The 24946-nt window shown below is 38.7% G+C and overlaps 1 protein-coding gene across 3 annotated transcripts in view; it reads left to right on the top strand.

The window, feature by feature from the left end:
* Nucleotides 1-24946, top strand: part of HECW1 (HECT, C2 and WW domain containing E3 ubiquitin protein ligase 1) — a 182138-nt gene that overhangs the window by 130873 nt on the left and 26319 nt on the right. For all 3 annotated transcript variants that reach the window (XM_010713107.2, XM_010713108.2, XM_019616710.2), the window contains exons 14-22: nucleotides 2348-2533; nucleotides 3116-3250; nucleotides 7273-7378; nucleotides 7575-7671; nucleotides 9526-9609; nucleotides 10241-10350; nucleotides 12880-13000; nucleotides 13914-14027; nucleotides 16705-16857. In XM_010713107.2, the coding sequence (XP_010711409.1) occupies nucleotides 2348-2533; nucleotides 3116-3250; nucleotides 7273-7378; nucleotides 7575-7671; nucleotides 9526-9609; nucleotides 10241-10350; nucleotides 12880-13000; nucleotides 13914-14027; nucleotides 16705-16857 (1106 nt within the window). The remainder of the gene's footprint in view (nucleotides 1-2347; nucleotides 2534-3115; nucleotides 3251-7272; nucleotides 7379-7574; nucleotides 7672-9525; nucleotides 9610-10240; nucleotides 10351-12879; nucleotides 13001-13913; nucleotides 14028-16704; nucleotides 16858-24946) is intronic.

The raw sequence follows: 24946 nt of genomic DNA on the forward strand, positions 1-24946 counted from the left end.
TTAATTAATACAGTAAGTCTGTGTGTTTTGTTACAAACCTGATGTGGAGTGGAAAAAGTTTAGTGGTAGGTTTACCACAAGGAAGTAGGTAGGGAAATCTCAAAAAAGATGTAGTTATCAAGTTCCAGTCTTGGTTTCCTTACCTTGAATGCAGGTTTAGCTAGGCATCCACACATGACTTCCGAATATTTGGAAAATGCTCTATTTCTGGATAGGGTTGCCCTTTCTTTTTGAAATGAACAGAAATTGAAATACTTGAAGAGTTGTCTCAGCACAGTTTTTAGGTAATGACAAATGTCCAGCTCTGGCCATAGCCCTGTGTGGATTGAAGCCGTCTGTCCTTCTCCAAGCCTCTGCCAGAGCTTATTGCTCCTGAAACCCTGCAGAAGGCGGCGTGTATTTACTCATCTGACGTTGCCTGAACTACGTTATGGAGTGCACGTAATTTCTTCCATTGACAGGGTGATATATCAGGATTTATGTCTGGGAACAGTACCATTTTCATTCAGTGTAGTTATTTACAGAAGCAGCAAATGTTTCTATACTGGTGCAAGAAAAAGTTCGCAAGAGATTTAAGTCTTAGTTTCAGTTCTTACTGAAATAAAAGTCAAGAGAAGCCTTCAGTTTGAGTTTATTAATTGTCTCTAATATGGAAGCCATAACAATCTGTTGAAACATCTGTCAAATAGTCATATAGATTCCACTTGCACAGAAATAATGACCCACATAACTCCTGGATTAATGCAGTTGTTGTATTTTAACAACATTCCCCCATTAAAATTTCAAGCTATTAATTATACCAGCAAAGATGGGTTTGGAAAACATTATGCAGCAGTAAGAGTTAAAAGGGAAAGGCTGTCATTTTGCTGATACTTTATTTCCATTGAGAGATACATCTGCATTGCATTCTTGGTTTCTGTAGTGCCTATCAGAGTTATTGACCAAACATTAGCTGAAAATAGAACTTCCGTAACAGAGTAGCCTGGGAACTCAGCAGTCTGTGACCATAAAACTTTCCTGAGTTATAATCAGGTCGTATTTTCTGGCAGAGATAATATCTCTTTGATTTCACTACGTATACCAATGTTTTATCATAATTAAGGACCTTTGCTGCAAGGAGTATTCCCTTCTCAGCACTACCACAACTATAAACCTTACATAATAAAACTAATACTTGTAAATGTTTTATTGCATCATAGTGGTAAAAATGCATTAGAAGTACATAGAAATTGAGAATTCAAAGCTTTTGGAGCCAGACTCACTGGGCATATTGCGTATAGACACACTGGGACTCACTTCACTGGAGACAGGAATTCTCCATTGACCCTTAATTGCTCAAGAAGACAGAGACGGCAGAAAGTATTTCATGTAGAATAATGAAAGCTCTAGTGAGTAATTCAGTCCTTTCAGGTGACCAGTATAACCAGTGCACTCATTTTCTGTCTAGTGAAATGCTCAGAAGGAATGCATATTTTCTGTGAAGTTTCCTACCCTGCCTTGAACTTTTTCCCTGGAATACAGGTCCAAGTATAGTGTCCTGTGGATGAGAAAAAGTGTTGCCACGACAAGTGTATTTTGTGGTACTGTATCACTGAATACACTAAGGCTACAAACACAGTTCAGTTTGGTTCCTTTTCTGCACCTGGATCAGGTCTGCATAAGTGGATGTTCTTCTAAGAGGTGTCTTTGATGTTCATGGTGAGATATGACTACCTGCCTTCAGGATGGTATTCATGTGACTCATAAAAGCATCTCCATCTGACAGACTTTTTAGTCAGTGCAGAAACAAATACTCAGTTCCAGAAAGCAATTGATATCTTCCAAAAATAGGCAATTGAATGTGTCTGTTTCTGTCCTGTCACTATAAAGTGACCATAAATAAGGTAACAAATTCACATACAGACATCTGCCCTGCAGTCCTCTTCAGTGATGATTCCTAAAAAAAAGCATCTTAATTTTAATGATACCATAAATCCATATTCACAGCGATCTTTGCACCTTTCTTGGATCATCCAGTCACACAAGCAGGCTTTCTGCTAGTCTATGAAAGAAATGAAATAGGAACAACTACATGCATCTTGAGTAGGTGGTGTTTTAGCCAACTGTTTTTTTGGAGTGCTTTATGAAGCAGTTTATATGGAGAGTAACTGTGCACAGTGTGGAGGGATGTTTGGCTTTCCAGATTATATTTCTTACTTCTAAATGTTTGTGTAAAACAGTTGTTCAATTTAATGCAACTCTCACAGTATGTGCTTCATTTCTTTGGACAGATGCCCCAGGAAATAACTGAACATGTCATTTTGATATCAGTACTGTTTTTTTCTCACTTCTGTTTTCCTTTTCAAAGAGTGCCTATCGAGTCTTCACTAACAGTACCTGTTTGAAGCATATGATTCTGAAGATCCGTAGAGATGCTCGTAATTTTGAGCGCTATCAGCACAACAGAGACCTTGTAAATTTTATCAACATGTTTGCTGACACCCGACTAGAACTTCCTCGTGGCTGGGAAATAAAAACTGATCAGCAGGGCAAGGTAAGAGTGCCAACAAAACAAATCACTTGTTTAACACAGCACATCAGGCTACGTGATCTCTGAAGGTCCCCTCATTCTTGTCTCAAAAATGGTAAAAATTTGGATTAAACAACACTTACACCACGCAGAGTTATTTTAAAAGCAGAAAAAAAGCATCAGGAACAAATGTTGTAGAGTATAGGGGTAACCTAGCTTCCTGTGGAATATCACAGCATATCTGGGAAAGTACTGGACTGATAAAGATTTCATCCAGAGTAGAGATCTGTCACACAGTGACAGTGTCTGCTTCCATGAGGCTTTGCTACCAAATAAGCAGTGTTCCCTAGTGATTTCATTCTTTTCCACCTTGTTTACCTCATGGCTATTACATGTAATTTTGAGCTATGTAGCTCCATGTATTTTCCAAGATCTGTTTTAAATTTTGCTAAGAAAGTCCTATTATTTGAAGATACTCTCCGTGGGCTATGCCTTAACAGGGGATTTCTGACACACAGTTTCTAATGATTTTCACTGTATGTCACCACAGTTGTTGGCTTTCTTCTTCCAAAAATAACCACCCCACATTGTTCCTGTATATTTCAGTCTTTCTTCGTTGACCACAACAGTCGTGCTACCACATTCATAGATCCCAGGATCCCACTGCAGAATGGTCGTCTCCCTAATCACTTGACTCACAGGCAACATCTTCAGCGGCTTCGTAGCTACAGTGCTGGAGAGGTAACCATGCTAGTATTAACACTGATCCCTTTTCACAGCAGTCAGATTAAAACGTGTTGGAAAAAAGGTCTTGTGGATTTTTATCTTCCAAAGAAGTAAGAGTTCTTTTCTTTCTGAAGTGTTTTTGTGAGCGCTTGCTGATAATGAAGATCTACATTTTTACCATTTTCAGAATAAAATAATAAAAAAGTAAACTAAAAATCACAGTGAAATGATGATAAAACAGATTTTAAAAGAAGAATCCATGTTTGACATCCTTGTCTTGCTTTAGTAAAGGCAAACCACTCATTATTTGTATACTTTGATACTTCAACAGCCTCATATCTTTCTTCGTTCTCCACTATGATACTGTGCTCTGAAGAGATATACTCCCTAGCAGGTGCAGCAATGCATATTAAGATTTGCTTCCCTGGCCTTCAAATCATGCTAAGCAGGTCTTTCCTATGTTTCATGGATATGACTTCTACCACTGAGTAGCGTGGGCAGGATAGCAGGTACATAAACCCTGTTTTTGTTTTGTGGAGTTAAAGAGCAAAGCGTACTAGCAGTCAGATTCTTCATACTACTGAAGATTTGTGAAGATTGCGGGTCAGTGGGAGTAGATATGCATAAGGGCCACAGGATCTATCTCCTGCAGAAAATCATCAGCAGTGTTTGTGAAATTGATACTGACATTTGTTCCAGCAGGACTAGTCTGAACACTTCCTACTACCAAAGGAACTTAGAATCAGGAGCTCATTTAAGGGTGAGGTCAGTGCTTCAGGACCAAGGGCAGGCAAGACATAAGTAGCTTTGATGGAGTTTTGGAATTTTGTGTGAATAGTGCACAATATTTTCTGAAGATTGAAGTGCATCAGTGTCTCTTGCAGTCCTGTTCTCCCACCAGTTCAGCAACTTCCCTCTGCCAGCAGCCTGCACATTAATGTTTTTATTGTGGCTGATTCAAGCGATATGAATGTAAAAGCTACCTTTGTGGTGACACATATTTGGGCTCATACTTTCCTGAGGCTTGCTTACAAATTCACCTAGGCAAGGACAGAAACACTGCTGAGCTACTCAGCCAACCTAACACAAGAAATGCACTTAGTTCTTCACATGGTTGCAGGACTGGCAGAAACAAAATGTCACGTACAGGGAAGAGAGTGGAGAGAGTAATGACTCTGAGGAAACTGTAAATTCTTCATCAAGGGCACTGATTTGGCATGATTAGCAGATGAAACGGAGCTGCCTTCTGTCTAGGCAGCTAACAGTGTTGGCACTCTCACTGGCTCAGTGGCTCAGATCTCATGATGCTTATGCACCCTTGTCGTAGCCATTAGTTTCCTCTCTGGGAATATTTGCTCCTCCACTGGAAGCATTCCCATTCATTTCCAAGGTCTTTGGATCAGTGCCTGAAAGCACACCACTTACAAAGAAAAGATTCAAATCTTTGCAACTTGGCCCATGAAACTTTGTGTTCCATGCTATTTCTTCATAGTATGTTTGGATGTCTTTTTTTCCTATAAATCACAGAATCACAGAATTTCATGTGTTGGAGTGAGATTTTTAGCTTACAGAATCTCAGAATTGCAGGGGTTGGAAGGTTCCTCAAGAGATCATCGAGTACAACCCCCCTGACAAAGCAGGTCCCCTACAATAGGTCACACAGGTAGGCGTCCAGCCGGGTCTTGAATATCTCCAGAGAAGAATACTCCACAATCTCTCTGGGCAACCTGTTCCAGTGTTCCATCACTCTTACTGTAAAGAAGTTCTTCCACATGTTTGTATGCAACTTCTTATGTTTGAGTTTTTTAGACCATTACTTCTTGTCCTATTGCTATGCAGCACTGAGAAGAGCCTGGCCTCATCCATTTGCCTTCAGATCTTTATAAAGATTGATCAGAGCCTCCCTCAGTCTTCTTTTCCCCAGGCTGAACAGACCCAGGTTACTCAGCCTTTCCTCATACAGGAGCTGCTCCAGGCCCTTACTCATCTTTGTGGCCCTTTGCTGCACTTCTTCTAGGAGACCCCTGTCTTTTTTGAACTGGGGAGCCCAGAACTGGGCGCAGTGTTCTAAATGTGGTCTCACCAGGGAGAGTAAACAGGGAGGATCACCTCCCTTGACCTGCTGCCACATTCTTTTTAATGCACAGCATGATACCATTGAGCTTCTTGGCCACAAGGGCAGGCTGCTTGCTCATGGCCAACCTGTTGTCCACCAGGACCCCCCGATCCAGCCAGTTGGCCTGTGAGGATGTGAAATGAAGACCTAGGGAGAAGGAGAGAAGATTTAGCTCAGCAGAGAGGAGTTGTGTCTTTGGGCCAAGACTTAGAGAGTATGCCTGTGAGAGCAGAGTACAGCACAAGGCTATTGCTTAACAGAGGTGAAGAGGAGACGAGTAGTTTCACAACCAAGGTTTTCATTACACTTGCACAGCTTTTGACAAAAACATAGATGCTGTTTAAATTGCATCAATCCCTGTGGCATTCATTGCATTGCAGTTAGTACATTGTATATGACCTGTTTGAAAGTTCAGTCATAAATTGCCTGTTTTTAAAGGTGAGACGGATTGGACCAAGATTAGCACATCAGCCCATTAGGTACTGCAGGCTTGACTGTTCTCCCTGACACTGGAATAACTCTCTTGTAGCTGGCAGATGTGTACCAACATAAAAAATGGGTACAAACACAATCATAATTGGATCACAGATAAAAATTTTCACTACGCACTTTCACAACAGTTTTGTGTTTTCAATTACACACAGTATGTTTAATCAGAATCATCAAGTTTTTTATTGTTTAGCCTTTGTGTTGACATGTATGAAGTACATTGACTGGTGTCTTGTTACACATAAACTTTTTATTCTTGATGTGCTCCAAAGGCAACTTGCCAGTCACATTTAGCTTCTCAGTTTTCATTTATGTCCAGCTGGAAGACCTGGCATTCGGCCATAATACTGAAAATGGATTGGCACTACTTACTTGTATGCAGAGCTAAGCATTTAAAATATTGGAGTAGAAGCAATTTCTTCCAGAACTAGTTGCCAAGTACTACAGTCTGTGCAGCAAGAAGGAATCATCCCAGTAGAACGACAATTGGAATCCATACACATCTTGTCTTGACACAGATTTTTAGCAATGCTCCTCTGTTGGCTTTCCTGCGGCCACACTTTGGAGGAACTCATATATGAGAGAGGTGCATTCCCCTCAGTTTGTACTATCCCACATACAGTTACACTTCAAGTAATGACATACTGAAGACAAATTGCTGTTGTATGGCTTTTATTATCCTTAGATCTAAGTGTCTGCCCAGCTTCTAATGTATCTGCCTTCCTGACATGAATCTCTCCTCTAGATACTGTGTTTAGGACAGTGGCATTCTTTAAGTAAAGTCTCTCAATTAAGTAGCAATGATAAATTTCCTCTTTATTCCTCCTTATTTACCTACTTTTTAGTTGATGTTCTTTTTCTCGGCATATACAATTCAGTATCTGTTTCTGGTTATGCAAATTAGGCAAAAGCCCTTTTCTGACCTGTGCTCAACAGAGTTATATCACGCTCATATTATTCCAGTATTGAATATCATTTCAACAATACAGAGAGAACACTTGTAGTGTTGTGGGTTTTTTCTTTCTCAAATTAAAATTGCTGTAAAAATTTTGACATAAATACAGTTATGCTAGAACAAGATACTGTATAATATGGCAGAGATTTTATTTTCAGTGACAGAGAACTCCATCACTGTAAGGCCTTTACTAACGTGCATTTACTTTGGGACTCTGTTGCCTTCACTGCAGCATAGAAGAGGTATCATAGCTGTGGATAATAGTGTCCCTCCATTTGGGAGCACAACATTACCTGATATTTTTAAGCTGACTGAACTGTAAAGCTATAATTTTCGTGCAGACTTTCTGTTCTCCAGTCAGTCAGCAAAATGGAACCACTCTGAAAGTCACAAAAGTAAAAATCAAAAACATTTTTACTAATTGATGTGCTGTCGATTGCCATTTGCCCATTCTTCCCCTTTCCTCCTTTGTTGTAGGCTTCTGAAGTCTCTCGGAACAGAGGAGTTACTCTGTTGGCCAGACCAGGCAATAGTCTCGTAACAGCTATTCGAAACCAGCACCATTATGAGACATTACCTCTGGGTAAGTCAAGTGTCCCTTTTCAAAGCAGAGCTCACAAAAAAGCTTTTAGAACAATTTGTCAATCACATACATAGCTCCGTGTTGTCCCTTGGCTCGCTGGCAGTGCAGTCAGTGGGCCCCTGCATCATCACAGTAATGTCCTAAAGGCCCCCTCAGTAGTAAATAAAGCCTCTGTATTACTTTTTTCCTTTTCTAGCTTACAATGACAAGATTGTTGCATTTCTACGCCAACCTAACATTTTTGAGATGCTGCAAGAGCGTCAGCCCAGTTTGGCCAGAAACCATGCACTCAGGTACTGCTTTGTTCCACATTGCTGACACCAAATTCCATAAATTATTTACGGTAGTGAAAAAAGCAAATTCAACTAACTATTGCAAAAAAATCCAGAACTGCCACTAAGTATCACTGACCAACAGAAACTATCTTCTTCTACAGTTATCACCTTGCTTTTCAGAAGATAGCATTAACATGCAATTTTGATGGGAGTGAGCAGCAAAAAGCGAGTAATTTCAGTAGAAGGAATTTCCCTTGTGGTCAGATTTATACTCAAGCCAAGGACATAGTCATTCTCGATTTTATAAGCAGCAATATTATGAAGTACTCCTGTCTTTCTCCTGACTTAAAGGTAGTCCTTTCTTAAGTAATTAAATCATATCTCTGTTTTTATTACACCCATTTATTTTCTGTTAGGTGTAAAAAAAAGAAAGAAATCAGAACTAAAAGCCAATACAATTTTAAATTCATTCTAATTCCAGAAGTTAGATTAACTGTTTTGGCCTAGAACCTGAGCTGGTTTGAGTCAGTCTCAGCCATACCAAGCTCAACCAGCACACAGCTTGGCCGAAACGTTTAGTTTGCTCTGCACAGTGAAAAGTGCTGCTGGGGACCTGGTAAAGAAGCGAAGGAGGAGCAAGAAAATAGCCTTCAAGATCTTGTAGCCAACTTTCTGCTGATAGCCATCCTGACTCATAACTTACACATGAGAGCAAGACAAAGAGTTCTTTGGGGGCAAGGATTAGACTTGCTTCCTGAAGGAATTAATACATGCAAATAAAATGAGAAAGAAAGAATGAAAACTGCTGCTTGTACTCAAGATGTACATTTCTGTAACTGAGAATTTTTTATCCTCACCATCAAATTACTTCAGACTTTTTTTCCCCAGCTGTAATTTGAATTCTCATTTCTCAGAGAACAGATGATGGTTTTATGTCCTTTAGAGCAGAGAACAAAATTGACTAGTGATAGGGACTACACAGCTTAGCCAGCACGTATTAAAATTTGTAACAAGATATGGAGCCCTTTGCCTCCAAGTCATTGCTTTGATTGAAGCTTAGGTTGGAAGTTATCCCAAACTGCTATCTAATGCTCATATAGCAGACCTTAAGCAAACTCCTAGGGGACAAATGTCCATCTTTTACAGGGTTTGACTCTGCCCCATCCAGAGAAGTACTAAAGTACATCCTTGACTTCACATGGAATCTTTTGACTTGATATTTTGGTGCTTGTTATCTTGGATACAGCAGTGCTACAGAAGCATGCTGGCAGGTTGGGATGTAGCTCTGTGTTTTTCACGGGTCTGACCTACTGTTGGGATCCTATCCCGTGCTTTCCATCCTTGTTAGAATTCATTTAAAGCAGCAAAATGCATGATTTTGTACACGCACCGTGTAACTTCTTTGATTATCAATTGATATCATATTCTTGATATTCTAGTGTGTTTTTTACCAGCTAGAATGGGCAGAGGTACAGGAAGTGGTATTATATGAGATACTGTTAATGAAAGGTGAGATCTTAGTTGTAACCTTAAACTAGAAGTCTGTCTGTCAGTGACTGTAGCCATAATGTTACACATGGGCTTACAAGGTGAAGAATTATTTTGTTTTCTAAAATATGGTATCGTGTCTTTGGCTTCAGGATCAGGCAACTCACTGGTATAAATAGATTTTTTTTTTTACTAGTTTGTTAGTGTGATTAGCAAATTAATCAGGCAGTTAAGCTGTCTGCCATTTTTTTAAAGAGAGAAACAGGAACTGGCAAAATGCCAAGGAATAATAATTTTATATCTTACTCATGCGTTGATTGTGGCATGTTCTCTTCACCTTTTTCTTTCATTCCCCTCTTGTCAATAATATCATTTATGTTTCAGGGAGAAGATCCATTATATTCGGACAGAGGGTACGCATGGGCTTGAGAAGTTGTCCTGTGATGCAGATTTAGTAATTCTGCTGAGGTAAGAAATTTGATCAAAAGCATAATATTGTTATTTATTGTACCAGAGAAAGTGTCTGTCTCTTTTCCAGCACAAATCAAAAGATTTTGTTAAATCTTCCATACCATTTGTAATTAAAATAAGATTTGTTGTTACTGAGAGTCACCCAAAACAATTCAGTCAGTGTCTATCATTCCATTCTTACTTCCTGGAAGGCAGCCTCCATCAGTCTAACAAACTCCATCCACAGTCAGCTCAATCATTTCAGCTGTTACCATCAAAAAGCAGATAAAAACAATCAAGTAAAAATGTTTCATTTGAAAGTTGTTTTGTTTTTACAAAAGGAAGAAAAAAAACCCCTCTTCTTTCACAATACAAATAATGTAACTGCTCATAAAATTGCTAATTTTAGTACAGTAATGCTGTTCATACACACAGAGCCACATCCCACAAATGAACCTTCAAGTGCAGTAAATGTTGCCTGGGTAAAAAGACTTTTATTGGGACTGGGGAGCTTGTTCTTTATGTGCTAACTACTATTTTTTAGCACATTTAAGGACTTTCGTGTTGTTTTGAGTTTACATGGAAAATGTTGCATTACCTCATGTGATGAATGTGTACGAAACCTCTCTCTATCACTTTTTACATGCAGCCTTTTTGAAGAAGATATCATGTCCTACATACCACTCCAGGCCACTTTCCATCCTGGTTACAGTTTCTCTCCTCGCTGCTCACCCTGCTCATCACCCCAGAATTCTCCAGGTAAGGGAAGGGAAAAATAACTCAAAATCTTGCAGTCTTGGTATTTATTCTAATAAATACAAAAGAACAGATGGAGAACCAGCATGAATTGTTAACCTGTTAATTCCAGGGCCCACTCCAAATCTGCATTTTTGCTGGATCAGTTGCCATTGCTGTTACATGTCTGTTGAAATGTTAACAGAGCACACAAATCAGGAATTGCACATGTGAAAGAATGCATTTTGCTGCTTTTCATATATCTGGGGAGGATTCAGATAAAAAGAGAATAGTGTGCTTCAAATATAACTTGCTGACATGAAAGCACATTCGTGTTATGTGACAAGAGCAAAGAGCAACATCCAAATCAAAGGCTTATTGCAGTACTTCTAGTTCTGCTATAGAGTTAACTCACCTCCAGTTTGTGTTCCAAATACTTCACCTCTTTCCAAGACTCATCTATTTTAAGACCTGATGGAATTATCTTGATCATCCTGTCTGACCTCCTGTGTTGAGAACTTCAGTTTGACAGGAAGCATATTTTCCAGAAAGACATGCTGTCTGAGAAGGTTATTTCCAGCTGTGGTATGTCTCTGTAGTTATTGTTTATGCTATAGAAATTTGAGGAGCTGATGTCTCTGTTTTGCCAAGATATACAACCCCCCCACTGCAGTCTCACTGCATGACTGTGTCCAGTGGTCACTGCTAGAGAAATTTACAGAAATGTGATCTGAAGAAATCCATTTTTGGCTGATATTTGAAAACATCCTTTTATACTATCTGATTTCAAACAAAATGATTGGATAAGAGATGTCCAAATCTCAGAGGTGGCTATGCAAAAATGAATTTTCTTTTATGCCAAGAAGTTAAATGCTGAGCCTTTGTCTCCAAGAGACCAGTGTTTTGTCAGAATGCTCTATTGTCATGAATGAGTTTGAACATCATTGTAAATAAATGTAGCCCCTTTCCTCTGCATCAGGACAGATCAGAAACAAGTCTCCTGCAAGACCAAATCTAGGTATTTGGCAAGAACATGGCTTACAGAAATGCACTGATCTTTCTCTGTTTTTGTGAAAACAAAAGAGCAAATGCTGATTTGTGGCAACATGCTTGCTTATTTTTGCCACTGCTTTCATATCCCTTGATAGCCACAATTCCCTTATGTTATGGGGGACAAAACATCTAACAAAAGTGTCGCAAGGGATTCTCCTTGCACAGCATGTAAATACTCCTTTCTGTTTTACTGGCACAGAATTAGTAATGTGCTTTCCTCCTGGCAATCATGATCCTTTTTTTTTCCTTCCTATGGAAGACTTTCTGCCAGAATTCTCATATAAGAGCTTGTTTATATTGTCTTTTCTAATGAGAAAGGGAAATGGGATTTCATGGATCCATTCTTTGACATGATCCATGACTTCTTTCCATGGCATGGCACTTCTTCAGAAGGACTAATCAGCCACTTTGAAAACGCAGACTTCAAAACAAAACAGATCCCAAATTACTGAAAATCTGCTGTGTGTGTGAACCATAATAGGAAAATGTCACATTTCTTGCTGACAGAAATCCTTTTCAGTGCCACAAAGGGTTTTTGTGTTGATGACTGGAAGCATTTAATATACAGTCAGATTAACTCCGGGAAACCTGATTCTCTGTTTGGCTGGGGTGCTAGGCTCCAGACAGAAATGCTGCTTTGAGCTCCAGAAGTTTAATCCTGCCAAGTAAGGAGATCTGCTATTCAGTGCAAAAGAGAGAGATCATTTAAAAGTGAAAAAGAAAATCTAAATACCAATGATCATGAGTGAGAGTTATGCATGTCAACCTTTCAGTCATGCCTTTCTGACCCTTGCATTTTCATTCAGATCAATCATAGTTAAAGGCTCAGGCAACCCAAAGGCATGCACACACAATGCCAACTTAACTGTTATCTCAGTGAAGAAAATACAGGTCCTGGAAGTCATCAGAATCAGTGTGTTATAGGAACTTAAAACTGCTTTAATGACAGGTAGAGTAGAATTAGGCCTTATGAGGAGCAGCTGAAGGAGCTGGGATTGTTCAGTCTGGAGACTGGAGTCTGGAGTCTGCTCAGGGGAGACCTCATTGCTCTCTAGAACTACCTGAAGGGAGGTTGTAGTGAGCTGGGAGTCGGCCTTTTCTCTTGTGTAACTGGTGATTGGACTACAGGGAATGGCCTCAAGTTGCGCCAGGGGAGATTCAGGTTGGAGATTAGGAAATAGTACTTCTCTGAAAGAGTGGTCAGGTGCTGGAATGGGCTGCACAGGGAGGTGGTGGATGTTGTGTTGAGGGACATGGATTAGTGAGAACTATTGATGATAGGTGGATGGTTGGACTGGATGATCTTGTAGGTCTTTTCCAACCTTGGTGATTCTATCATTCTGTGATTCTATGAATTCATACTAAGTGCATAAAAGCCCTGTGTATTAGTGTAAGAAGTTCCTGAAGCATTTGTTTTTGAGTTGTGTCTGGAAACATGGGCTGCATGATTTGGAAGAATTTAAAAGAACCTTGCAGTATAGAATGTTTTTTTCCCATCAGGACTGCAGCGAGCAAGCGCAAGAGCACCCTCTCCATACAGGAGAGATTTTGAAGCCAAACTACGCAATTTCTATCGAAAACTTGAAGCCAAAGGATATGGACAAGGTCCAGGTAAAATTAAGTAAGTATTATGACAAGTCACTCAAATAGTCTAACGTGGTCTAGCATTGTCTTTAATCATTATCCATGAATGAAGGCACTGACTGATAGAGAGTGAGAAACACGCCAGAGATTGGACTTCATATGTGAACCACCAGTTTCTGATAAGTGCATGTCTTGCAAAAGAGCAAAGAAATTATATCTTACAGATTTATATTTTCTCGCCGTCCTGTTTAATGGGGATGTTGATAGTCCTCCCTGTCATTCACTAGAAGGAAAATCATCTGTTCAGGCAATTGTCCATGGTAATAAACTATACATTATTACCAGCTTTTTCATTGTAATAAATGGAGCAGCTCCAAATCCTTTGGATCTACTTATTAATAATTCAGGATCAGAGTATGACCCTACAGAAGTTATCCCATCTATGCAGGTTCAACTTCAGGTAGTTCTCTGTATTGGTAGCCCTTGTGGATTTGAACCAGGGAGATTTCTGCCTCTCTTCATGTGTTTTGGGGATCATTGTCTTAGTTGGGACTGACTTCCAAGCTGTCTGAGCTCGGTAGTTGGCTTGAGACTCTGTACCTACTTATACTTGATTGAGTCATCTTACTGGGTTAAAAGACTCTATGTTTCTAAGCTATTTCCTGGGCATGTGGTTGAATTTATGCATCACAATGGCTTCTTACCAAATCACATCTGTTAAGAGGGTGGGGTGGAGGGGGGACTGAAACTAAGCAATTTATTCCAGACAAGCATCATCACGATATTCTTACAGAGCTGGGGAGTCCTAGTCACTGGTTATCCCCTTTAGTGTAGTTCATTTGACTTCTAGGGAATTGAATCTCTCTCTTTACCAGATCTTGTTTACCTTCAGGCTTACAGACTCACACGAGATTCAATCATTATATCTCCTTTTCTGCCTCCCTTTGCAGGCTAATTATACGACGTGACCACTTACTGGAAGGCACCTTCAACCAGGTGATGGCATATTCACGCAAGGAGCTCCAGCGAAACAAACTTTACATCACATTTGTTGGCGAGGAAGGGTAGGAAACACTAAATGCTCTCAATTTTGAAGTAGCTGTTGCAAAACATAGAGTTGACTAAAGCTGAGCATTTATGAATTGTTTTTATTTTACTTTTTGTTTTACTTCTGTGTTAATGATCCATCTTAATTAGACCAAACATTTGTTAAAAATCAGAATAGCAAAAATTCTTCATTTTTCTATACCATCTAGATCTCTCAAAGTAACAATTTAAGTGGTTAAGTCTGATGTCACCTTGTTGCCATGAATGTTTAGACTGGATGGAACACAAAACTGAACTACAGGCCCATGGTCACACATTGAATTGCTCTCAAAACTATAATTAGTGACAAAGTCTTTACCCCTTTTATTACTCTTACTCTAAAAAATGAATCTAGATTTGCTTCAAATGTTTCTGCTTTGCATGCCATCCAATGAACATTTTTTATTATATGTGGACTTATGCTCTGGCTAAAGTGAGAAAGTTTAGTCATAACAGTTCAACTCACCCAGCTGAAAAATGAAAGCAATAGAATTCTCTTGAGAAAATCTTTTCTCAGGAGACTTTCTGCCAACCTTACAAACCCTAGAACCGTATACATATGATTAAAGCAAGCCGCTGACCTTTCATTTCAGAATCTAATCTGAACCTTCAGTGCCACCCCAGATCACCTCAAGAGGTACATTTTAATTGAGACTTAATCCATATTCTTCTTAATGGAGAAACCACTCTGCATGTTTCCAGTGTTCCTTGTAACAAAGATTTGAAATAATATTTTTCAATAGCTTTGTATGTAAGGTTTCATTTACTAAAAACAAACAAAACAAAAACAAACAACAAACAAAAAATAGATTTTTCATTATAAAAGTACCAGAACAGTAAAGCTCTGGACACAGTTCTCTCCAGCAACCACTGACACTGTCAGCTCTGAGATAGCATGTCAAGTGGAGAGCTTCTGAAGAGCTGAGTTGGTTCAGAGTTACATTAGGTCCACTGGAAAATAAAAGTAATGGATTTAAAAGAGAGTTCCCCAGTAAATCTTAGTGTCAGGAGTTTTTTTAACTCTTATTATACTCTATGGAATCAATATGATGTAATAGAGGTCATCTTTTACAGCTGGTTTTGTCACTGACTTGCAAGTAAAGCTTAAACATGCAAAATACCTCATTTTGCATTTTTGGAATAGCATTCTAGTGTGCTTACACTGGCCAAAGTCATGTTATTTTCCCCACATCTGTAATAACTTTTTTTGTGTGTGGCAAAGTATCCTCAGGAGAAATGATAAACCAATCTGATTCTCAAACTCATTCATTTTTTCACTGATTCATTTACATCTGAAGATACGTTCTTCCTGGGTTTCTCATATTTGATGCTAATATAGGTTCTCCTAGAAGGACTCCCAGGTTAGCCATTCCCTACAGAATAGTTGATGCTGTATGGACATATGATGGTGTATGATCAGAGCTTTCAGCATGGTTCAAAGTTTAAATGATATTGAGAATAAACTATGAAGCTTTATGTGTTAATGTGTTGCCCTGAAATGCAGTATCTGGTCTTTTCTGGAGGTTGCAGATGTTGTTCACAGTTCTTTACTCCAGCCATCATCAGGATTGCCCAGTATGATGTCCATTGAACCAGATCTGTTACATGGTTAGCATGATAGTTGAAGTGGAGTTATTACTATCCCCTCTTGCTGTTGTATGTTTAGTCTCACTCACACGATCTCTGGCCTAAAGCTGCTGAAGGTGACAATAGTGAGCCTCCAAATGTAAAGCAGAGAAGGGTGGACCTGCTGCCCATTATCATCTTTACTGTTACACCAACCGATCATTCGGACTCTTGTGATTATGTTTCCATAACTTGAAGCATATTACAAAACATTCTGATCCAGCTGCAGTTTTCCACTTGTTTGACATTTATTAAGTATAAGGAATAACGCCCACCTCAGAAACTGCTTTGGCATGCACGATGTATGGCTGCAAATCATTTGTTCATTTTGCAGTATGTAGATATATTTTAGATTGAAAAACCTACTTATCAGTATTAAGGAATTATCTTTTTTTAATAAATCCATCACAACTGAGTTAATTCATTCAAGATGGATTTTTGTTTGTTTTCAGTATAATTGGAAACTGATTCAAAAGTTAAATTGAAGAAAAAAAAAGGAAAAAAGCTCACTCTCTACAGAGCAAAGTCACGCAGTCGCAAAGCAGAACTTTAAGTGTATCACATGTATTTGAAACTATTAGGAATTTATATTAGGAACTTGGATGGAATAACTGATGGATCACCATTCCATCTTGAAGGAGTTTGTCTGATTCTTGGTCTTCCTCAGTATTTACCTTTAGATTATACACTCTTAAGAAATCATACCAGGGGCTAGATTGTGTCGTTAGGAGTAGGGGAGTAAGATCAATCTTTGCTTCTGTCTGAGCTGTCTGATCTGAGAACCCAGATGCTCATAGGCAGTTCAAACTCACCAAAAAGCTAAAAAGTGAGAAGAGGGTCTTTGCCCTCCGCCCTGTAGGCTCTAGAATCAAGTCTTGGGAGAGGAACTATATCATGTTAGAAACACTTAATTGTGCAGAGGCCTACCTACTAGCAGGCAGTGTATGCAAAAACAAGGAAATCTGCTCAAATGTGAATGAATCTCTTTTTTATGTTTTTTCTTTTTTTTTTTTACTTTTTACTTTCTAGACTGGACTACAGTGGCCCCTCTCGAGAATTCTTTTTCCTTCTGTCTCAGGAGCTCTTCAATCCCTATTACGGGCTGTTTGAGTATTCAGCCAATGACACTTACACTGTACAGATCAGCCCCATGTCTGCCTTTGTTGAAAATCACCTGGAATGGTAAGGACATTTTATGCAGAACTGAACAATCCTTTTACAACATTTCGGAAATAGAAATGCAAACACAAAAGCTGTCGATTTAGACTAGACTGCATACAAGTGTCATTGCTGCTGTTGGGAAGAAGTGAGAGGTAGACTGGGAGAAGAAAGAGAAGGAGTAAGTGTAAATACAGCAGCAAGGTTTTTAAAAAGGAATTGTGATGAAGTACTGTTATTCAGATATTCTAGTTGTATTACTTGGGATTTGATGTTTTTGTTCTTCTTTGAGAATGTGAAAAGGATGGGAGTATGGGCTCTGCTCTCCTGGATCCTTTTCTAAGGATATCTTGTGTGGTCTTTTAGCACATCAAGCAGCTTGGTGCTTGGAAGCTAGACAGTGCTCTCCAAGAGCCTTATTGCTGCTCTGTACCTACTACAGGGCTTTAAAGAGAAAGCAGTACGCCTTTTGTCCCTGCCAGTGTCCTTGCCTGGGTATGGATCATGGCCAGCAGAGCAGACGTGTTCTTCACTTTACCTTGTACGTGTGCAACCAACAAATTGGTTCTTCATCAAAAATTTCGAATGCATATTGTGATGTTTTTATTTTTGTATCTGCCTGCAGATCACTCCGTCTTTGGGATTTGCTTTCCTTTTGATAGTTTCAGGTGTGGTTCAGTGAAGCGTGTGCTTGGTCACTTCTGGCATTTCATTGTTTCAGAGAAGTACTGAAACATCGGTCTGTTCTTATGATGTTTTGCTTTATCTAACCAATGTCATGACTCCTCTTAGAAATTCTTTTTTTTTTTCAAATGGAAGGCCACTCAGGCCCTTTTAAATTGCCAATAGCACATGCCCCTCTGTTCTTCTAGACAGTACTCTGTGTGCTTTGGTTTATAGTGGGCAGGAAGTCAAGAAAGACAAAAAGAAGCATCATCTCTACTAAGTTTACAGTGGAAGAAGAGATAAGTTGCTGTGACTTAGTACTGGTCTCTGAATTGTTTTTGCTATTGCCACTTCCAGCAGTGGAGCATTATGATAACAGTGGTCTTTGCACTAGGACTATTTTTCTGCTGTCATTAGCAGGAAGAGAGTGGCATAGTTCTTAAAGCTTGTCGGTCTCCCTCTGCAACCCTGCTAATTAAACATTATGCAGTGGCTTCCCAGTTTTCAAGGAAAAAATACAGTCTGTCCTTTGTTCAGCTTGACAGGCAGCATGAATAAACTTCTGATTTCAGAGGCTGTATTTGTGAGGATGCATTTTGATTCCAGGGCACAGGACTTCTTCTGCCTACACTGTGAACAAACTGGACTCGGGCCTGTTACTCCAGAGTTGGTGATACCGTGTTATCCCATGGTATTCGAAATAACTCCTGTCTCTTATCTGTTGTAAATAGTGTCTGTGTGAAAAAAAGTTCAGCTTCAGTTTTTTTTTTAACAGAAGTGATACATCCTTCTCTGTTCTTTAGTCCCATTTTGTTCTTCTGCTCATTAAGAGATTTTATCATGGAAGAGAAAGAGGCAGATTTTAAAGGTAATCAGGACATATTAAAAAGTGGAGAGACACCTAATGTATTTTTTTATAGCAATTATTACTTGAATGAGAAATCAGTAGCAGTTAAAAACTTAGGACCGTATTTCTCTAACTACATGTGTCAATAGAGGCTACTTTTATACTAGAATATTGTTAGGATTTAAGGTATTTCTAGTTTCTTGCTTTTTTTTTTTTTTTAAGGAAAGAGAGATGAAGTACATTGGCCTGTAGAGTGAAATAGATGCTATGAACAAAGAGGCTTGTACATAAAGTAGCATTAAGCAGGGTAAGATTGCAGAACCCAAGGGAATGATAAGCAATCCTGTAATTCCTCAGTAATATTCCTTGAACCTGTTATGGAAATAAGTGGCTGAGACAGCAGTTTATAATTAGCCTGACAGATGTCATGGCTGGCTTGTAGATATGCAGGCATTCCAAGTTTGTTATGTTGTCTATGTTGACTGAACTCAGCTATGCATACTATATATATATGTACTACACATATATACATGTATATCAGTTATACGAGAGGACTGTATTCGGAAGTCTGGTTACAAGCTATGATGAGGTTTCAATTAAGCTTTTGAAAACTGAAATAATATGATTGCTCTTTAACTCTTTGCACACTAACTTCTCTGAGGATACTGTACTAACCTGCGTGTCATCATTTGTTCATGAGGAATGGAGTTTCCTGAAGTTCTCACCCTTTCTCTAACATTGTTAGAGTCATCCAAGTCAGTACTAAATCTTCTGTTTGCAAATTTACTTGTTGATATAGTTCCAGCAGAGTTTTCTCTCTCTAACTTGCAAGAAATTATTTTCCTGTTTCCAAAACTGGTAGAAACATCAGCGACCATACATGGATGAAATGATTTTCAGACTTCACAGATTATTGATTATCTTTTTAAAACTTGAAGATTAATGTCAATCACAACTACAATAGTTTTAGATTTGCAGATTTATTGAACTGTTTGCCTTTTGATGCTGCGAGGCTTATCATTTGTGTAACATCTGCCTTTTACATGTTTTTTCTGTAGAGTAATTCTGCAAGACTTGTAGAGACATGGTAGAGTAGAAAAATTCCCTCAAAATTATTTAATATTTTCTCTTTTTAAGTGAACAGTGGTAAGTTTGAGATAGGACACTTGTAACAAAATGCACAGATGTGAAGTTTTGGCAGAACTGAAAAATACACTTCTTTTCCCCCCTCCGGCCTAAAAGTTACAGTTCAGGCTCTGTTAATGGCTTATTTCATGCCTTGCTCTTTGTACAAACAACATTCAGAGTCCAAAATGAGCACATCAAAGTGCAGTGTAGTTGTATGCCAAAGTTAAAAAAAAAAAAAAGAAACGTAATGACTGGAAAATATTTCACATTTATGGAGAAACTGAGACTTAACACATTTCCTGCAAGCCTCCATTGAATAAGACTTTTACCTGCAGTTAACATATGTGCATGCTGAACATTTTCAATCTTCAGAAAAATTAATTTTAAATCCTCCTCTATCTGAAAGAACACAGTTAAATCTATCTAGATGTACGAGGTTTGATTATACACATTTTTATTTCTGTGCTACAGGATGTACTTGAAGTTCATAGAATTGCTTTCAATCCATGCCAGCAATGAGCCGTTCTATCAGATCTATGTAACGTGCCTACTTCTATTCCTGAATACTGGAAAACATCTTCAAAAATACTGTTCACAACCCTACAGAAGATAATTTACCTTTCTCCAAAGAAGTGGGCAAAATGTGGTTGCAGATGCAATATTTTATTCCAGTAAAAGGATACGGTTTAGCCCAGAAAGAATATTCTCATTTTCACAATTGGTCAACAATTGGTCAGGTGTTTTGAGTAATCGAGGTAGGATACCACAGACTATCTGATGGAGAAAATATGTTCTACATTCTGGAAGCAAAATATCTAGTTTCTGATGCAAGCCATGGGTTACTCTCCCACTTGTCTTCATGGTACATTTATGAACAGATCTATAAAATGGCTAGTGTCTGTTCAGCACATCTCACTCACTGTGTTGTAACAGAATAAACTGTCTAACCATGCTGTAATACACTATGGTTTTCTTTGGACCTTCATTTTATCTACAATTTTCCATAGTATTTTCCTACTCTGGTCCAGTTAAGAAACACAGTAAAGTGAATATGTATTCCTTATATACATGTGGTTATTTCTGTATCATTTTTACCACACATGAGGACTACTTGTTCTTGTGGCCACCAGTTTTAGATGTTTAATATTTGCCTGTCATTGTAATATCACTTAAACTCTACTTCTTAGAATAAAACAATTCTCAGTGTTGCCTTAAGAACAGTCTCTCCCTCCTGTGAGAGAAATAACAGAAGTGTCATTGCCTTTTCATTTCACAAAAATCTGTTCACAAACTGCTGTCAGGCAGAAATTCCAGTCTCTATTTTCATGTCTTCTGAGTGAGCTAGAGTTTTCCTTCACGACACTCCTGTCTTAGAGTAATCTGGTAAGATAATGTAGTGCGCACTTCTTCAAGACACAGAACTGTAGTCACAGCACGGTCACCTGCACCCCGCTCTGTCACCAGATCTCTTGCTTGCTCTTCTATCTAACTAGCATCCTCTACTTTTGAATTTTTAGTTCATTGTGTGTTTGTAAATTTAGAAGCACTGCCAGAAATATGAAAGGAAGCCCGGGACAAAAGACTAGATGGCCTAGACAGATAAAGTCATTCACAGACATTCATTTGGAGATCTAATGGATGCTAACTTGAAACATCTTCTGTGTTTTCATAGCAAATTAATTACAGCATCCATTAATTACAGCATCCATTGCAGAAAAATTCTGTTGTGTTTTGATTTTTTTTTGTTTTCTTTAGATGAAGTTTAATACATTTACTTAGCAGAAATGTCTTAGAAAGTTGAAGATTTGTGACTAGAAATGCTTTTGTGCAGAACCCTACTGAAGAACATAGAGATGGCATTACAGTGAGATCCAGTGGCCTAGGTTTTCAGAAACTGTAGACTGATTTCTTGCTGCAGTGTCCTAATGAACTACATTAACTTATCTAGAACTTATTTAGTGCTTATTCAGAACTGCTTTTAGGATAGAAGTTTCAATTCCCATAGTCAATATTTTTTCTGCTTTCTGGTATCTCCCATAGTCTAATCCTTGCTGCTGAACAGACAGAAGACTTGCATGTATTTGTACACAGTATTCTGCAGGCAGATGAAAGCCTGTTGCACCCACTCTTCATGTAGACAAGTATTTGCTTCCCCCTACGCCAACTGATGTGCTTTCTGCAGCCCTGAGCCAAGCAAATGTATACAGCCTCTGCTTCTACCTGCTCTGACAATTTAGGCACATAGTTGGTTTGCCTGGTGTGTGGGTATACCAGCAGACAAACTCTGACCTTCCCGTTTATTTATTTCGTGTAAATGAAAAGCCATGTAGCCATCACTGTCCGTCTTAAGTATTTCTGAGAAGGCAGGGTGTTGTTTTACCAAGAATGTCTCAACCTCAACTATCCTTTTCTACTGGGAGTGCTTAGTTTTCTTAACCTGATTTCCTTTGGAGCTGTGCCTCGTGCAATTGTGCTGCCAGTCCATCAGACAGTTTCTCGATCAGTTTGGAGGGTAAGTGTCTCACAGATACTAAATTCTTAAAAGCTTTGAAAAATTTATGATTGAGTAAAGCTGAGGAGCTCAAGAGTTCCCTATTCTGTTTGGCCCATTGGATGGCCAGCTTGCCTGAGTTAGCTGAGGTCCACCATGGGTGCAGGCCACAAACCAGTGATACCATCTTGTGTGGCAGCTAGAGATGTGAGAGACAGCTGTGACTGCTCAGGAAAGGCAGAAGAGAGAAAGTAGAGATACTCCGAAGTGTGGGAAGCACTGGCAGAGTTGTTTAGGAGAAACTGGAGTTATTGCAGTATGGTAACGTAGGGCCATCAGGCAGATCTGTAGGAAACAAACCACAATTAATCCTGCCACATGGAGAATAACTTGCTTCAACTAAGGTCTTTTCAAAGAATATGATAAATTGCCTCATGATCTAATGGGTTATATTCAAAAGTTGGCTAGGTCCTAGTCACATTCTGTGGCTCTTTATAGAAACAGTGGATAAATGTAGTAAAAAAATATAAGCAGGAGCTCTGAAAGTGGCCAGTACTCCACTGATTGAACCGGTAGCTGTGAGGATCATGTGGCTCAGTGAAACGTAAATGACTAATTTTTTAGATCTTGAGGCAGGTAACCTGAATATGGCCCTCCACCTGTTCTGTTAAGGCAGTCAGAAACACATTTAATTTTGTGGCTTGACTCAAATGGATTGGCTGTGTGGATCTGCATTTGCAGAAGTAATGAATTTAGACCAGTTTAACAGTCATCTTTAAGGGATCTGTATATGCTAAATGCTGAAAAATCATGCTCTGAAAAGTAGATCAGATACAGCACATCTCAGAGTAAGCATCCAGAAACATTCAGCTGCTTTTAAAAATTAGATCGTTACCCCTTTGCCTCAGTTTCACTCTGAAGAGATTTCCTACTCTGTAACCAGCTTGAAATTCATTTGTTGTGTACTAATGCTCTAAACTGCTTTGAAATTCACAGATGAGAGACAGCATAGAAAGCCAAAGCATTTAATTTTACATTACAGTATAAATTTTAATTACTAGCAACATCTTACTTTAAATAAATTACATTTGCATGAGCTCCCAAGCACTCTTGTAAATCTTCTGGACAAGAATGATATTAAAATAAATAGCAGCTGAAATCATGTTATAAGACCATTTCACTGTGAAAAGAGTATGTTACTGAAATGCCTTTGTGCTGCTATATACGATCTCTCTCAATGCCTTCTGTACTGAAGTAAACTTTGATTTTCTTATTAAGTTTGATGTATGACTGTATGACAATAGCCTGCCTAAACAGCTGGTTAATAATTTATTAAGAGTTGGGAGGAATTGTAAGATTAAAGGCAAACCGAAGTGAAAGAGAAAAAAAGCATTCTCCCTAAATGAGCACCCATTTGCTTTTTTTAAAGTTTCTGCTTTGTATTTATCTTACTCTTGGCTTTCTGTCATTTACTGGTGACAAGTTAGCTTACTGGTGCCTTGGTTTCAAGTTCGTTTGAGGATCTGAATCTCAGTATCAGAAGGGTTGAAACAAGGGTTGTCTTCTACAGCCTCTTCTCCTTTTCCATTCTCTGGACCTCATATTGTCTAGCACTGCTTCTGTAATTCGTTTGGTTGGAGGAAGAAGCAACTGCTTAGTTGTGATTTTATGGAAGTTGTTTTTTTCCCCCTGCTTAAGGCCATGTAGTCTTTTGCTATATTGTTTATTGAATTTGCCCAATGATGAGAGTGTTCACATGAAAATCTGTATGGTGTCTCCTCTATGCATGTGGTAGAATAAAAAAGGGTAAAATCCACAAAACTAGAATTCTTTTCAGTAAATCATTCCGATCCATTTATCTTGCTGTTTTTTTAGTAGAAATGGTATTTCTCTTTGTGTAGTTGTTTCCCTGAGTTGTTCTAGAAGCTGAAGTTTCGTTTGCCCCTTGACAGTTATTTTTCATTTCACTATGTTAGATAAGTGTTACATTAAAATGCAGGAAGAAAGAAGATTACAGATCTACATTTATCTGGTCTGAATTTATTTATATGGAGAAAGATAATGTCAAGTTTTCTAGTTGGTCTCAAGCTGGGACAGGAATCTTTTTCCAAATCTCAGTAAAATCTTGAAGTTGTGGAGAATAGCAAAAATATTGACCTATCCACTGTCTATGAATTAATATTTGCTTAATAAAAGGAATATAGAAATATACATTCGGTATCTAGTATTCAGTTAAAGGAAGCTTTTTACATTGTCTCATTACTTGCATTCCAGAAAAGGTGGACTAGAAGCTGGAATTATTTTATATTATTGGAAGGATTCATAATGAAAAAGTCAAAACTTTTCTTAGGGTTCAGAGAACAGCAAAGAAAGATCCAGGTCTGCCACATTCTGCATGTTCCTGGGATCAAAGCTGTCAATTTTCAGAGGCATTAATAAAAGTTGAAGGTGTTCAGTGTTTTGCAGAATGAAACCTAAAACAGACGGCCAAACGATTAGTAGCATGGCTGAATTTTAGCACACAGATTTCTTAGCTTATTCAACCAAGTAACCTTATCCTAAGAGGTAGGGATCATTAGCTGAAATGAAGCACAGTGCAATTGCAATGTACAGCTTCTGGACCTGAAGTTGTGAATCCGCGTGACCTGTTTGTAGTTAGCTCGTGTAAGGGTATCTGCATCATGCTTCACAACATGGTGTAAACATTCCTGGGTGTTTGCCCGTGATTTTATGATAATCAGTCTCTCTTATTCTGTTATACCCCAGACAGACTTGAAAGTATATGCTACCTTTAAGTCGACTATTGTGGCTTCAGTGTTTTCAGTTAGCCATGAAAGGAAAATGTGCAGTCATTTGGCTTGTGCTTGTATGGCTCTCTTGTCTGGTAGATGACAAAATCTATGAATTTTCCTCTGGCAAAGCTATGGAAAGCAAACATAAATCATACAGTGTATAAAACTTCACTAACAAAGTGTCCCCCT

This window comes from Meleagris gallopavo, chromosome 6, assembly GCF_000146605.3.
Source record: "Meleagris gallopavo isolate NT-WF06-2002-E0010 breed Aviagen turkey brand Nicholas breeding stock chromosome 6, Turkey_5.1, whole genome shotgun sequence".
NCBI classification, from domain to species: Eukaryota; Metazoa; Chordata; class Aves; order Galliformes; family Phasianidae; genus Meleagris; species Meleagris gallopavo.